The sequence below is a fragment of the Arvicola amphibius genome, chromosome 2 (genome assembly GCF_903992535.2).
Source record: "Arvicola amphibius chromosome 2, mArvAmp1.2, whole genome shotgun sequence".
NCBI classification, from domain to species: Eukaryota; Metazoa; Chordata; class Mammalia; order Rodentia; family Cricetidae; genus Arvicola; species Arvicola amphibius.
In genome coordinates this window covers 52,274,979-52,292,025 of record NC_052048.2, presented here as the reverse complement: position 1 = coordinate 52,292,025, position 17,047 = coordinate 52,274,979, and the positions used below count along the sequence as shown (strand labels likewise).

Sequence of the window (17,047 nt, the reverse complement as noted above, 5' to 3'; positions counted from 1 at the left end):
TTTTAAATGATGATATTCAGATAGCAACAGCAAATAAAAAGATACTCCACATGTCCGGCCTTAGGAAAAACACAATTAAAAGTCAGAATGACCTAAAACTATCTACATGCCAACCCAGTTACTTTACACTATGTTGCTGAGAATGAAAACTGAACTGGAAACATCAGATCAACAATTTGTGAACACAGCTAGACCACACAACCATCCCCACAGCCCAGTTTAACATTTAGAATGTGACCAATGTACTCCATCATGTGAATGTAACAAATATGTTCAAATAAAAACTGAAACAGGTCTATTTATAGATGATTACTTATGATGGACAAAAACTGAAAACAAGCAAACTGTCTGGCAGCAGGTGCGTACTTAAACTGTAACATCTGTACCACCTGAAGACTGGGATAAACCCTGAAAACATATACATTTTCATATTATGTTGTCTATTATATGATGGTGTGTGCTCCGGGAATATAAACTTTACACATATAACTTGGATGTATCCACTGCCTTCTCCTACTACCCAGGATTGCCTGTCATTTGCTTCTTATCAAACACATTGAACACATGACCCCATATCAACGCCTCTGCACTTGCTATTCCTTTGTCTAGATTACCCTTTGCCCAGATAACTATACAAACTCCACAGTTCACAGCCCTGGGCTCCTTCAGAGATTGCTCAGGTTTAACCTTCTGATGGCTACTTCCTTAACAACCCTAACAATAGGCATCACGCTTCCTAACCTGTTTTTCAAAATAGCATACATGGAGCCAGGTGAGGCAGCAGTGGTGGTACACATCTGCAGCCCTAGCTACAAGGAAGCAGGAAGAAGAGACCACTTGAGGGGACCAGAAGCTGAAGACTGGCCTAGGCAACAGGGTGAGGCCTTATCTCAAAAAGGGGGATGGCACCATGCTGGAACATGGTCCAAGAATGGAGTTGTGTGAGAATTCTCAGAGCTTGTAAGAAAGCAAGAGTTGTGGCCTCTGTTTCTTAACTTCCAGAATATAAACTGTCAGATGCTCTGAATAAAGCTGGCTAGTCTACAAGCCTTTCATCTGCCTCATTTATCGCTCCACTCCCAGGTCCCACCACCTCTAGAGCAGCGAGCAGTGTGCATCATCTGACTACAGGAGTGGCTGGGATTTGATGCTACTTCCCAGACTTCTAAATTAATCTTGTGTACCAGTTGTTTCAGCAGCCACTGTACAAAGTTACACACAGCAACAAGAAAGAGTCTGGACAGATAACAGGTATAGTAAACATTAAACAGTTTAGTAAGGGGTGGCGACTCAGAGGCTGAAAACCATATAACCAATCAATAGGGCAGAAAGACACAAACCTGTTCTCTGTGCCTTCCATCAACACTAGAACAGAGACCTAACTCAGTCCTAAAACCCAGTGAGTTTTTTTACAGTTCTTCATCTCCAACGTTGAATGTCACAGTTGTGAAGTTTAAGTCTCCTCCACGCCCCTTCTCCCCGCTGTCTCCCAGAATGCACCACAGTCTGTGAGCATGGCTGCTTGCTGATCTTCACCCACCATCTATCAGGCAGGCCACGGCACCATCTTCTCTGCACTTTTCTTCTTCAAGGACTGCTACTGCACCTTTTCCTTTCTTTCATTACAGAGAGTTCACTTTTATGCTCATTATTGTTCATGTATAATCAGCTTTTGATTGTGAGCTGATTATTCTTAAATTTCAACTTTATAGTACTGAAGAACCCAGTGCCTGCTGTAATGCTTCTGATTACAAAAAAAAAAAAAAAATTAGCTGGATTAAGTTATGCAAGTGCTTCTGAAAAGGCCTATCACAGGCATTAAAACACTGGGGGTTTGTTTAACCTTGGGTGAGATGCCTGAACAAAGAGAAAGGCTTTTGGGATACCAGGTGAAAAATAATAATAATAATAATAATAATAATACTGAGGTTTGATGCTTTCTTATTTCAGGACAAAATGAAAAGCACAGAACTGACATCAGAATAAAGATCCACATGTTTCCCAGCCTCACCACCGTCTAAAACATTTCTGGGCCTCTCTTTGGAATGCAGCACCAAAGCCTGCTCCTGTGCCTGCCAATATTCTCCTCCATCCATTATAACTTCTTTCCTAAGCAGAGTTTCTTTAATCTAACACTAGCGGGTAAGTGAACAGAGAACTATTTCAGTTCAAAAACAAAGAAAGCTTAAAGCTTGTCAAGTGTAGGTCTTGGTTCAGCTCTCTGCAGGCACTAAGGACGCCACCCTTAGGACAAACCCAGAGAGTAAAGCAATGTGCAGAGGCTCTCCTCACCTTGCCACCTGAGGAACAAATGACCAGAACACCACCCATGCCTGCTTCTTCTCCACACATAGCATCACTGTGGGTCCCAGTGATCAAAACTAGCTTCACAATGATGCCAGGGTGGCACCTCATTCTTCATAAGCACAGAGGATAAATTGTTGGCTGATATTAGGAATGACAGCACATACCATGTACCATATACCATGTGGCTTAGAGAGAAGGGAGGCTGAGAGAAGAGAAGAAGGAGGAGGAGGATCCCTTCACCGAGGAGACTAAGGCAAGAGGACTATCTCAAGTTCCAAGCCAGGCTGGACTACACAGTCAGACTCTTTTGCAGGGGGTGGGGAGGGAGCATTTTCAGTCATACTTCTGAGGGCTAAAAGTCCAAAATGAAAGGCTGCATCGTCAGACTCTATTCCATACCTCACTGCTAGCTCTGGTCACTGCAGGCCACTTTGTTTTCCTGACCACTGCCTTCACACATCTCACTGCAGATGTGTACCTGAGTCTGCAGTGCCCCATTTTATAAGGATGTCCAGCATACTGGGTTAAAGTCCACGCTAAAGGCCTCTGTTTGTTTATTTGGGTCGGGTTTTTTTTTTTTTTTTTTGAGACAGGTTTTCTCTGTGTAGCCCCAGTTGTCCTGAAACGAGTTCTGTACACCAGGCTGGACTCAAACTCAGAGATCCACCTGCCTCTGCCTCCTGGATGCTCAGATTAAAGGTGTGCACCACCAAGCTTGGCTCTGTGACCCTGTTTTAACTAGAGTTCCTTTGTGAAGTCCCTATTTTCACAAAGGTAAGGAGGTAAGGACTTCACAGACATAATTCAATCCATAAAGGGCACAATTCAATACACCATTGTGAGTGACAGCCTGAGGGACAACAGCAAGGACAATAAGGAAGTTGTTTCATGTCTCTGAGTCACAGTGTATTCCTTTTCAAAATGGGCTTAGACAATGACAATAAAAATGCCTACAGCACAGAGTCTCTAAGAGGACTCAGGTAGTTCCCTCCAGAGGGCACACTGCTGGGATGACCTTGACAAATGTCAGCTGCCTGTTTGCACAGAAGCTCAGCTTCAGCTCTCCAGGCATTATTAATAGCCACTGTGTAGGTGAGCCAGCTTGATGCCCAGGGACATGTCTCAACAGCAAACACTTTCACTGTCTATGAGTACAACAAACTAGACTTGAGGTTCTTTAGAGGCCGCAACAGTCTCTGTCCCCAAGCTTCCTTCCAAAACACTTCTTGAACCTCAGAGTAGACCTTTGTCACACTGAGCCAAGATGTTGAAAGCAAATATGAATATATTTTATAGACTATCATGAAGAAAAATGTTTCTAGTAGACAAAAATATAGCTCAAGCTACACATTGAACATTTCTAGAAAGATGAATATTAACATCGACTTTCATGTATGTATATCAATGTTCAGAACAGCCCCAAGTACTCCCTGAAAGATGGAATTTAAATAAAATTGTATGTGTGTGTATGTATATACACACATATAATGAATATATATACACATATACCCCTACATAAAATATTATGCCACCTTAAGAAGGGCATTGTGACACATACTACATCATGGATGTATTCTGAAGACATGCTAAATGAAATAACCCAGCTAAGAAAGAATAGATAGTATATGATTCCACTTAACGTGCCACATCATGGAAGCTGAATGGAGCCCTATGGTGCCTTGCGGTGCAGTATGTTTAATGGCATAGAGTTTTGGTTGGGAAGATGAGTAAGTTCAGTAAATGTGGGCAATGGGTGTGCAAGAAAGGAAATGAATGTGTGTGCAATAATATACAACAGCTTGAAGCTTAAAATGGTCAACTTTATTATTACATATAGTTTACCACAATAAAAGCAGCAAACACAAAAATAAGCATTTCTATTTTGAAGTCTTTAGAATCTTTGAGAAACATAAATAAGATATTAGAGTCATTACAACATGTGCTAGTCCAAATTTCTAGTCAAAAGAGCAATTTTAGAGTTTCACACTTGCCTAGCAGGTGCAGGGCCCGGGGTTCTGGTCACACCACAGTTTCTTTATTATCTCTCCAAATGTACCCAAATGTGAATACCCAAAATTTTTGTGTGTTAATAATTAAACGACAACCCTGATGCTTATTTTAAACTTCAGAGTTCTAGGCAAGACATTATCTGAGCCAAAAATGGATTCCTTCAAGAAAGGAACACTGAGGGGCTGCGGATCTGCTCAGTGGGAGAGCGCTTGCCTAGCAGGCAAAGGCCCTGGGTGCCATCCCAGCACCACATAAACAGAGCACAGTGACAACCACTATAATCCCAGCACTGGGAGGTGGCTGCAGGAGGATTAAAATCTTAAATCATCCAGGTTACAGAGTCTGAGGTCATCCACATGAGACACAATCTACACAGAAAGGAACACTACACACATGGTTACTGTGAGTGATTACATGTCAACATGAAGATAAAAGAATGTCACCACTGAATATTCCAACCTGGGGACCTTTAATACAAAAGGAGATTTAGTAGTTTTCTCATCTTTATATAATGTTTAACTCAGTAAATTTTTCTCCATACTAAGTTACATTTTATATAAACTACAGTCATAAAATCCATTTTATAACACTCATAAACGCCACCATGTAAACCAGCATCAAACAGATCATAAGGAGGACACGCAGGCCCTGCTCTAGTGGGGCTGGGATCCAACATTGATCCTGCAGTCACAGGGCCCAGCCCCACCCCCAGGGGCAGTCACAGCCTCCTGCCTCAATTCCATGCACTCAGTGAAGCCTGAGGCCAGCTGCTCATCCCTCAACACCAGCTTTGCACCATGGAGACCAACTGTCTTCAACTCTGTCTCTACACACTTATCTAATTAAGCAAAGAGGACCTTTATTTTTTCCCCTGTTCATTATTTTAAAAAGTCAGTAAAAAATTCATTTTGTTGTCCTTGTGTTGCTGGCTTTCAATTTTAATGATACTTCACTTTAAAGGCGCTCTAAATCTCAACAAAGAAGAACCCATCATTAATAGTTTATTCCCTTAATCAAAAATAATAAGTCTCAACTTTCTTTGTATTACTTATTAAAGGCCTGTATATACCCTCAGGCTGGAATGAGAGTGTATATTAAATGTGGTTTATCTGTTTCCTTGCAAAGGAAGTTAACCCAAATAAGTCCTTCAAAATCTAAGGCCGCATCCAAGCCAATGCAGCAGATGATGCTGGGGGAAGGCAGGATGGGTGTCTTAGGGAAACATGAGAAGAGCTCCATCCTTAAGGAGAAACTATTAGCATATGTACTTTCAGCTGAAATGCTGATATCCAGTCCCAAGCAATGGTGGGGGTCCGGGATTCTGCCACAGATCACAGGGCAAGACCCCATAGAGAGCCTCTGCCCCTTAAAATCACTTCAGCCTGAGTCTTCCAGTCCCCTAGTTCCTGCTCTTGTTCCATCCTAGTTCCTGTTCATGTTCCATCCAAGTCATGAGTCTAAAGAATTAGAGGAAATGCCAGGACTGCATCAAGGCAGCTCTTCCATGGAAATAAAGTTGCCTGGATAGATATTCTCTTTGCTGAAAACCACACCTAAACCAATAGCCAACGTTTAGTGATCATTTCGTGTCCAGAGCTAGGACTCATGTCCACCAGCTCAGTTCAACTCCAGGAAGCTATGGTAGAAACTCTGCCCAGTTTGCAGATAAGGAAGTAAACTAAAAATTAAAGTAATCCACCAGATCTAAGACACTAAGGCCAGGTACATGGTACATGCCTGCAACCCATCCTTGGCAAGATGGCAGCAGGATCACTGTGAACTGGAGGCCAGCCTGGTCTACACAGTGAGAGCCTATCTAAAACCACAATGAACAACAAAGACAAAACAAATCAAAAACAAATCAAGACTGGGTTGCAGTTGTGTGATGCAATACTTGCCTGTGGTACACAAGGCCCTGGCTTCAATTCCCAACTACAACAACAACTATATCAATAAGCCAACAGTTACACAGTGTATCTTTTAATGTACCATGTGGGTGAAAAAACTCACCAGGACACAAAGTGCAAAAGACATCTGCATTTTAGAGGCATTGTAAGACGAAAAAAGTCAGTCTTAAAATACAACGTATAACTCCAAAATCATAAATATACTAAGCCTTCAAAGCAAGACTGGAGCCTAAGCAGGGTGATTCCAGTTCTGGGTTATCACAAAATCCTGGCATGATTACCTTATAAACAGGGTTCCCGTGTGTTCTCAAACATACCAGTTTTAGGAATAAAATGTATGAGCGTCTTACTAACAGTTTGAGTGGAAGAAGCCCTGCACCTCACCTCAGAGCAGATACAGGGCTGATGGGACAACCAACTGCTGGTGTGGTGACCTAAGAGAAGCTCAGCCCAATGGGGAACCCTTTACTGACCATCACACCTCCCACACATCCTCCTCCCTGAGAGCAGGAAGTGGAGAACCAAGAGCCTTGGGTGTCTCAGGGCACAGTGAGCTCAGGGAAAGCCAGGGATGCATTCCTGCCCAGTGTGAAGACCCTTGTATTAGTGTGGAAAAGTTCATTTGACCATGTGGATGGATGACATTACAAAGAAATACTCTGCAAGTGGCCAGTAAGGCTCAGAGATCCGACACTCCCCTTCAATATTACAAGCCATTTTTCGAGACAAGCCCAAGAAAGTCTCTCCTTTTTTATATACAACCAAAGAAAACTTTAGGAGGACCTATAGCCTACAGCCAAGAATGAGAGCAAAGAACGGAACAGCTACACCAGGCTGCCCCATTCCAAAGGCCTGGGCTGCTGCTGGAACTAGGTAAGACAGGTATCTACCTGGAGAGGGCTGGGCTGTGCTTCATGTGGGGTTTTTTTGTTTTGCTTTTTACATTTTTATAATCTATCTTGTTTGCATTTATGTGTTTGGGTCAGGACATGTGGCCATCCTCTATGTGGACAACTTGTGGGCCTTCATTCTCCTTTCATCATGTGGGCCCAGGAAAGTTTGATGGGGCTGGACCGTGCATCTGGACCGTGCTTCCTGGACTGTGCTTTGCAAGCCAGCACATTTCTCCTCTTTGCCGTTTCTCTTCTTTTATGAGCCTGTGTCTTTACTGAGGTCCTAAAACACCCAGCAAACACCCAGGCACGGGGACAAAGTACACAGTTCTGGGCAGGCATTTCGGGGATACTTTCTACACAGAATATAACATGCACACCTCCTCTGCCCAGTAACAGCAAGCAGGTGGCTCAGAGCAGGAAGAGGGGCTAACAATGGAAACAATGGAAATCCCAGGCCCTATCTAGTCTCTAGCTTCTTCTCCTGCCCTTCCTTATTCCTTCCTTCCTTTCTTCCCTTCCTTCTGAAAGAGGTCTCACAAATGTCACTTTAGCTTTGAACTCACTTTGTAGCCAAGAATGACCTTGAATTTTTGATCTCCTGCCTCCACCTCTCAAGGGCTGGGATTACAGGACTGTGCCTTCAAGCCTAATGTACAAGGGGCTGGGAATAAAATCAAGAATTTGTGCATTAGGCAAGACTGAGTTATATATCAGTACTTTCTTGTTTGTTTTTTTAATTCACTTGTTTGTTGGTGGGGATAGAGGACAACTTATCAAAGTTGGTCCTCTCCTTCCTTCCACCACGTGGGTCTTAGAGATCAAACTCGGGACAGCAGGCTTGGCAACAAGCACCTTTACCCACCGCACCATCTCACCACCACCACCTAGCTCGCTCTCTTTAATAACATCGGTCTGTCTGCCCTAGCCCCATGGCTCCAGCTAGCCCACTTGAATTAACAGCATCTGTACAACCAGTTTTCCAGAAACAGCCTGACTTCTGCCTACTGTCACTTAGTAATTACCCACAGTGCTCTCCAGTGTCCCAGGATGAGTAGTAGTAACTACTGGTCCACCCCTTCATCTTCCGTCTTATGTATTTTGTAGAGATAAGAGGCCTGTCAATCAATTATGACACACAAATAAAAAAACATTCTGCTTTCAGAGACACCATAGTGTGTAAAGGAAAAATAGATGCTTAAAAAAAAATAAAAAAATAAAAGATCACAAAATGATGCTCTGGGGACAAGGCTTTAACCTAGCAATCTGGTTCCGGTCCTGGATTAGGCCTATGATCCTGGGATAATGACTCACAGCAACATATTGCTACAAAATTCTCTCAGATGATCTGCTCTCCCTCAGGCCTCCAACCCTATGCACACTGCCTAGAACATATTCTAAAGGAGAAAAATGCCCTGTACCACTTGTCTGTCTGTAAACCTTCAGTGGCTCCCATTGCTCCCCAACACCACACTCATAAGGATCCACTGAATTCGGACCTATTTCTCTGGCCTCATCTCACTGCCCCACCACCCCAAACTCTACAGCGCAGCCCTACTGCATGTCTTTGGTGCCTTCAAGCTGCACAGAGGGGACATCCACAGCACAAAAACTGATAACCCACTCACGGATTCCCACCTAAACAACTCTATTCCTTGTGCTCTGCAGTATCACCAATACCTATTCATATACTATATCAAGTCTCTTCATTTTACAGTAAAAATAAGTCCTAGAGGCAGATGGCAGACATCTACATGTACCTTCACAGCTTGAGTCTAAATGCTGTTCATTCATAATCCCTTCTATAAGTAAGACTGCCATAAACTCAGGAGAAGTCAGGAAATGCCCACCTCATCTTTTCTGAACTCCTATGCCAGTACTTCTGGTACCCACTGGGTCTCAGGTCTCTTCTCAGGTATTCCCCCATCTCCAACATTCAACTCACCCAAGTCCAGATACCTTTGTTCCTAACCCTACCCGAGTTCTGCAAACATTTCAGAGAACATCAACAGTTAGGAGAGTGCAGCTGAGCTCCCAAATCCCAGCTCTGGGATACCGAAAATTCCTAAGGCCATGAAGGCAAGCCTCCATCCACATCCTCAGCCTCAAGTTCTCCACATATAAACCTAGCAAAATCATCCCTGTCTTACATAGCTATTCGGTGAAATCAGGCCTAAGGAAGCATGAACCAGTGCCTGATTCTGAGGTGACAGTAGATGATAAATGTTATGAAACCCAGGAAAGAACCGCTATTACAGATTAGTAAATTCTTTTTAAAAAGGTAAGTCACTTTAGCTTCCAATTCACTGCAGCAGAAATAATCACTGCAGGCCCGTGATCTAATCATGATGTCAAATGTTTAATAAATCATACTGAATAGCCACTTGTGAGAACTAACACCTTTCCACAGAAGAGTCAAGTTCAACCATCTGTTCACAGATTCAACCACAGAATGTATGCCATATCCCTGTAGCAATTGAATGCATACATCACATGAAAAAGTTTCAATGAAGCCTATTTTCTGTGTAATTAGTATGCAATAATAAAATTAATTTTTAAAAATAATCATTTGCTCCAGGTTACACAGCAGGCAACTTGGGGGATCTAGTGAATTCTGCTGAATGAAATGCAGAACTCACGTCTTCTGCTGCTGTTCCCTAGATCCCAGAGGAAGAAAGGGGGAAGGGAATCAGAGTCCAGAGAGGTGTGCAGTTCCAACAGGCTGAGTCAACCCAAATCTAAACAACGAAAGGCAGAGGTGCAGGGCAGGTAAGCACTGTGTTCAACTGAATGGTTCAGCCCAATGGACCTCCTGGTGATACGGCTTAATGATTTAACAGCTAAGGTATTTACTGGCATGAGGCAGGTGACTTCCTGGCACAGTGATTTGCAGCTATGAGGCAAGTGACTTTCTAGCACTGAGATTTGCAGTCAGTTATTATCTGACCTCCCTGTGCCTGGGATCCTTTACACACAGCATGGAGATGGCACCACCATCCCCTGCCACATTGTAAGGTTTGAAGCAGTAACTGGCAATAAACTCTTCCCAACCTGCCCCATACGCAATGCTCAACAATTAGTCCCTCTGCCGAGTATCAGCTTATCCCTTCCTCTCTAATCTATATCAAAGCTCTCAGCTTGTTACCTGCCCTCCCTTGTCTGTGCACTCCGCTAATTCATTAGACCACAGATGCTTACAGAACACCGAGCTAGGTCAGCTGGGGAAAGAGCAAGGTGTAAGAAGGTCTGCTCTCATGAAGCTCACGTTATTAGAGTTGTGAGAGAAAACGGAAGACAAACAATAAACAAAATGGGGTGTGTGCTACAAACAGCAGTGAGGCAGAAAAGACATAGACAGCAATCACGGGTAGAGAAGGAGCCCGTCAAATGATCTGGGAAGGGTCTTTAACACTGATTCAGAGTTGAAGGTAGCACACGAGAGGGGTCAGAGGGAACCCTGCTTCCAGAAGAGATCAGCATGTGACCCAGTGAAGGGCAGGCTCAACAAGTTGGAAGGAGGATGCCTATGAGTGTGAGGAGGGGTGACGGGCAAAACTCCAGTGACCCATGTCCTTTCTTTCCGTCTTCCCAGTGGACATATTTCAATGACTTTCTGGGCTTGATGCCTGCAGAACCTAGCCAGGCAACCAGGGTGACAAAGCTTTGGCTACCATGGGCCTGTGCACTTAATCATGTTCCCATAAAAGCAGTGTTTCCTTCACAGTCAACAAAGGCAATCTGGGGCAGGAGCTATCACTCACAGGCCTTCCACACACAGAAGGTCAAAAGTTTAGCATCTGAATTATGTGAAATCCAGCATCTTCTTTAACTGCAAATATTGTAGCTGTCCCTTGTTTGCAGGGGGGGGGCGGGGGGGGGGAAGAGGGGAGGCTGTTTGGTTGGTTGTTGTTGTTGTTGTTTTAAAAACTAGGAATAGGGAAAAACCAAGACATTAATTCCCCAGGGCAACAAGCAGACACAGGTAAGCCACAGCTTGCAGCAGTCTCCTGGCTTCGTTTAGCTGGTTAAAACTTGTACAGGCCCTTTAGCCCTTCACTTCTAAAACTCATGCATAGCTGGGTTTGGTGACATACAGCTTTCATCCCAGCACTTGGGTGGCAGAAGCAGGCGGATCCCCGTGAATTCAAGGCCAGCCTGGTCTACAGAGTAAGTTCTGGGGCTCATAGTGACACTGTTTCAAACAAACAAAACCAAAACTAAAAAACATACATCTGTCTCCATGTTCCAGAAGGAGCAGAGCACTGAGTCCATTCTCCTGAAGTAGCCAACAGCAGAGGCACAGGTATAAGCAGTTTCCTTTGACAGTATATAGTCCCCTAGGCTTCACAGAGAACTACACATCAGTAACCCCAAATTAGGACCTGAAATCTGGACATCCCTTAGAACACAAGCTTCCCTGAGCTTCACACAGGCATCATGAGACAAAAATACTTTTAGGTGTCGTTGTTACCTGGACTGAAGTTACAGCTATTGGAACAGTGATTGCCTTACCATGCACAATGGTCGAGTGTGACTATATCTAGTGACCCACCTGCTGTCACATTGTACAAACTTACCAAGCTGTTGACAGTCAATATGTCACCTTGACAGAGCTAGAATTACCTAGCAGACCAATCTCTGGGCACACCTGTGAGGGCACTGCTAGATTAACTGAGGTCGGAAGAGCCACTCTGAATGCAGGTGGCACCTTTCCTGGGTAGTTCCCAAACTGCAAGGAAAAGAGCACAGCATTCATCTTCCTCTGCTTCCTGACTGTGGATACAATGGGACCCATTGCTACAAGCACCTGTGGGGTTTCCTTCCACCAGGACGGACTACACACTCAGACTGTGAGCCAGAGTGAGGCCTGCCTTCCTTAGCTGCCTTTTCGGGCATTGTGCTACAGCAAAGACAAGGGTGTGCATTACGTCTTTGTTTCCAGCCTAAGAATTAAACAAAGACCAGGAATGGCCGCACACACCTTTAATACCAGTACTTAGAAGTCAGATGCAAGCAGACCCCTGAGTTCTAGGACAGCCTAGTCAACACAGGCCAGGCAGAGCTACATCATGAGACCCAGTCTCAAGAAAATAAATAAACCTAAATAAAACCACCTTATCGAACCAGGACAGGCTCCAAAGCCACAGAGAAACCCTGTCTCGAAAAAAAAAAAAAAAAACCACCTTATCGAACAGGTTATCTGGGCTTTCGTGTGCCTACCTGCAAAGCTATTTACTCCCCATCATGTGGCCCTATTTGATTTCATTATGGGTTCGTCAGTCTTGGAAATCATCTGTCTTACTATAGTATCTGTTGTCTCTCACCTTCCTGCCCCCAACAAAGTGAAGTACCATGTAGTCAAGGGTTCTTCTGTCTGCTTTGCTCATAACCAAGTCCAGGGCCTGGAGCAGACCTCCCTGCTAGTGTAGAGATGGCCAAAGACAGCCCTATAAAGGACATAATATCAACCCAAAGTCAAAATAGTCAAGTCAAGGACAGAAGTTAAAAAAAAAAATCAATGATATTAAGCATCAAAAATATGTGTGTAATGTTAACCCCAGGGAGGGATGTTATTCTATGGGTAATTTTATGAACTCAGTTAAGAGTTGCAAAAAGTGGGTCTTTTATCTTGGTCCACCCATCCGTTTGTTTACTTGTTTGTTCATTTGTTTGTTTCTTTTTCACAAGGCCTGGTACAAAGCAGATCTGGGCCGAGGGTGCCAACAGATTTGTGATACTTGGTAAAGATTCTTAAGTTTGATGGGGAGAAAAAAAATGAACCATCTTTAATTGTAGCGTCTGCTATGATCCAGGAAATGGATTGGTCTGTATCAAATCAGAATGGCACAGAGCAAGAACTAAGAAAACAGGTCCTTAAAGTCACAGCCTATGGATACCTATTTCTATTATCAATTGCAAAATGTTCCTTTAAAAAATGTGTCCATAGCATCAACAACTTGCAGCTTCTACTGGTGTGCAGGTTAATTTATGTGGGAAATGGGCCCTCGCCAGGCTCTCCCCAGTGTAACGAGAGAATGCCTCATTGAAATTCTCAGGACTGGACTTTTCTACATAGGACCACTCATCAGTGCTCATTTCCGGGTCTTGGACGCTGTATATAATTTGGACCACTAAAGAAAACCAATGGGGCTAAAAGAAAGAAAGAGCTGGCTCAGCAGTTGAAAGGACTTACTGCTATTGCAGGGGACCCAGGTTCAGTCCTAGTAGATGATTGAGGTCATAACCATTAGCAGTTCCAGCTCCAAGAGATACCAGACACCCTCTTCTGACCTCCATGGGCCCCATGTGCTCATGGTGCACATACATTCGTGCAGGCCAAACACACAGACATTTTTTTAAAATCTTTTTAAATCTTTTAATTGTGACACCTAACTTTAATCCTAGCCTTCAGGAGGCAGAGGCAGGCAATTTCTGAGTTCAAGGTCGTTTGGTGTCCATAGTATGTTCCTATGTTCCAGGCCAGCCAGGGCTAGATAGTGAAACCCAAACAATAAAACTAATTGAGAGAGAGAGAGAGAGAGAGAGAGAGAGAGAGAGAGAGAGAGAGCGAGGGAGGGAGGGAGGAGGGAGAGAGGGAGAGAGGGAGAGAGGGAGAGAGGGAGAGAGAGAGAGAGAGAGAGAACTGTGTGCTGAGCTCAGAGGCCAGAGCAGGCTGCCCTGGAAATGACCGTCTTCGCCTTACTCAAGCACTCTGGGCCTTAGTCCCCTGAGAGAGGGTCTTTCACTGAAGCGAACCTCAGTATTTCAGGTAGGCTGACTGGCCAACAAGTTCCTGGGACCCAGGTGTCTTCCTCCCAGTGCTGGGGTGGCAAGTTCACATTGCCATGCCTGGCTTTTTACATGTGTGCTGGGGATTTGAACTCGAGACACTCGTGCTTGGGGAGCAAGTGTCCTTCCCCCCCTGAGCCATCTCCCAGCCCCACTGTCATCTTCTAAGCCTGAATGATAAATAATAATAAGTACATAAAGTATATTTACCCAATGTAACAGGTCTTCTCACCCAACCTGCTTGCCAGCCAGTCTCTCCCAAGTATTCCAAGGTTTCCATTTTGGATAGGGAAGATGACAACATACTTCAGCTAAATGTTCTATGTTTGGGGCTCCTCTGAACAATCATTTCCTAGTCTTCGTTTTCTCCTGCCCTAGGCTCCATGTTTCTCATCAATTCACATCTACTGAAACAGCACCACAGTTCTTGGTTTTTTTTATAACACTTTTATAATGAATAAGACTTAGACCACCTGGAGATGCATCCCCTCACCCTACTGTAGCAGGGATCGGTGATCTGAATTAGACAAACCGCCATCCCTGTCATTTACCCGCCATACTGTCAAGTGCCTATGAAGGATATTACAGTAATAAGTATTAGCACCTCCTAAATTCCCATTAACAATAACAGAGAAACGGAATGTCAGGTAATGAAGTGGTGGGAAAAAAAAGTCCACTGGTGTCATAATCAGCCAAAGCTTAGAGTAACTCAAAAGATCATTATCAGTAACTTTTCTTCCAGTTTTCTTAGTGTCCTATGCCTGCCTTGGTTAAAATATGACAATTTGCCTCTCATTGACCTAGGAAGGTCTTTTTTTCCTAGGGGAGGGGCAATCTAGAGAAAGTAGACCAGTAGTTGCATGACTTCTCTAAACTCAGTGTTCCCGCCATCCCCAAGAACTCTGGCTACTGAGAAGCTTGCCACCTGTAGAAGGTAAACCGGGTAAACGTGGCGCTGTTCAGAGTCCAGCACTGATAACTCAAGTCTCCACGTGGCGTGAACAGAGTAGGCAGGGTCTGAGGAGTTTTGACACAGGCCATTCACAGGAGAGGGAAGAGGAACCCACTCCCACTTTTTCCTCCTGGACCTCTGCATTTCCCCACAGAGGAACACCCGGCGGCTGCGCAAACAACAACCTGCGGAGTTCACTCCGGCAGGTGAGCAGCCCCGGGAGCCGCCTGTTTTCTGGCATGTGGAGCACGTGGCTGGCCTGGCGACCTCAAGCTTAGAGAGGCCCCCAAGGCAGAGCCAGGAAAGGACTGGAAAAGCTCTGGATTTCAACAGTGCGAGCAACTTTCGCAACCCGGTGCCAGCGCGGGGTTCCAGTGCCCACCCGGCCCGGAGCCGCGGAGGGGACGTAAGAACGACCCAGTCGCCGTGGGGTGTGCACTCTGGCCCCCGCGGTCCCCGCGACCTCCCGTGGGGAGTGAACCGGGTCCTGCTACACCAGGGACCAGCGGCGCCGCGGGGAGCACGGGGGTCGCGAGGGGTCGCACGGGGCGAAGAGGCCGCCGAGCAGGGGAACCACAACGGGTGGCTCGCGTCGTCCCAGCCACGCTCACCTGGGACCTGACTGCCAGGAGCCGCGGCCGCAGAGCTTGCTCTCGCAGAAGCTTGCCGGCCTGAGCCGCGATGGCCACCGGGGACGCCATCTTAACCAGGAACCTGTGGAGAGGCCGCGAAGGGGAGGGAGGGGGCGGGGAGAAGGAGAGAGCGAGGTCTGGCGGAGGCCACGGGCGGGGGCGGGTCGAGAAGTGGAGGGGGGAGGGGAGGAGCGGGGCGGGGCAGGCCGAGGAGGGAGGGGCGGGAGCAGGTCGAGGAGGGGAGGGGAGGGGAGAGGTGGGGCGGGGCAGGCCGAGGAGGGGAGGGGAGGGGAGGGGAAGAGTGAGGCGGGGCAGGCCGAGGAGGGGAGGGGCGGGAGAGGGTCGAGGAGGGGAGGGGCGGGGTAGGGAGGGGAGGATGAAGGAGGAGATCAGAGGGAGCGGGTTGAGGGAATTGCGGAAGGGAAGGAATGAGCATGGCTGGAGAGTAGAGGAACTCACCCACTCCCTCCACCACCACCCCACTGGAGGCCATGGGCTTCCCACAGTTTACAACTTGCCTGGCTTCCAGGCAAAAACTGATCTCAGCCCCAGGGACACTGACTTTTAAACTGGCCCTGGGAATGACAGATTAGAGCTTGTATCAAGGCAGTGAGGGCAGATAGGTCTGGCCCTAGGAACTGATACTATTATCAAAGTACACCTCCTGGAGAAAGGAATGTTCCAAGGGAAGGAATTAGGACCAGTGCTGCCCTTGGGCCATCTAGGGCAGGTAAAGTTGCTGAAGGGGGAGGTAGGTAATTTGTTGTTTTAGGTGGTAGTGACTTGTTTAGTGTTGGGTTTTGAGATAGGGTTCCAAATACCTTTCGTTTACCAGAAATTCATCTAGAACTCCTGACCCTGCCTCTACTTAGCAAATGTGGTGACTATGGAGAGGCACCACCCTGTCTCTCGTGAAAGTGGTGGAGGTTTCCAGGCCTGTCTTAGAGACTTGTGCTTTCTTGCACGTTAACCTTAAATTAATGAAAAGCTGTCGCCAGATTTCCTACTCAATTATGAGATGTGTTCACATCTAAATAAAATAAAAATCACAATAACAGCCTCTGTGTGCCAAGCACTGAACAATTATGAACCCATTTAATCTAAATAGTTGAACTTTCTATACTTATTTTGCAGAAAAGGAAACTGAGGTACACAGTGGATTAAAGAACTTGGCAGAAGCCAAGTGATGAGAAGTACATATGAGACTCAAATTCATGCTTCAAGCCCCAGTACTACCTGGGGATATTTTTATTTAGGTTTTCCAAACCGTACTCACTCTTGGCATATGTGATCATGAGACAGAAAGATCAGGGACATTGTAGCAACTGTGTACTCACAATAGTGTCTTCTGTCCCCTGTGTACTCACAATAGTGTCTTCTGTCCCCTGTGTACTCACAATAGTGTCTTCTGTCCCCTTTCTTTAAACTCATATTTGGTATAATTTCACATCAACAGAGAAACTGCAGGAACATTACTCCAAAAGGCCCCAACTGTCTTTATGCAGCTTCACCCAGGAGTTACATATTGGCCTGTAACTGTTCTTGATAACCTATTCC

The 17,047-nt window shown here is 45.5% G+C and overlaps 1 protein-coding gene across 1 annotated transcript in view; it reads right to left on the bottom strand.

Annotated features, from left to right (window-relative positions):
- The window catches only part of Suclg2 (succinate-CoA ligase GDP-forming subunit beta), a 274,301-nt gene extending 258,683 nt beyond the window's left edge, over window positions 1-15,618 (bottom strand). Inside the window, exon 1 of the mRNA XM_038318482.1 lies at window positions 15,470-15,618. Coding sequence (XP_038174410.1) covers window positions 15,470-15,559 — 90 coding nt within the window. The 5' untranslated portion in view covers window positions 15,560-15,618. The remainder of the gene's footprint in view (window positions 1-15,469) is intronic.
- Window positions 15,619-17,047: the final 1,429 nt, after the last annotated feature.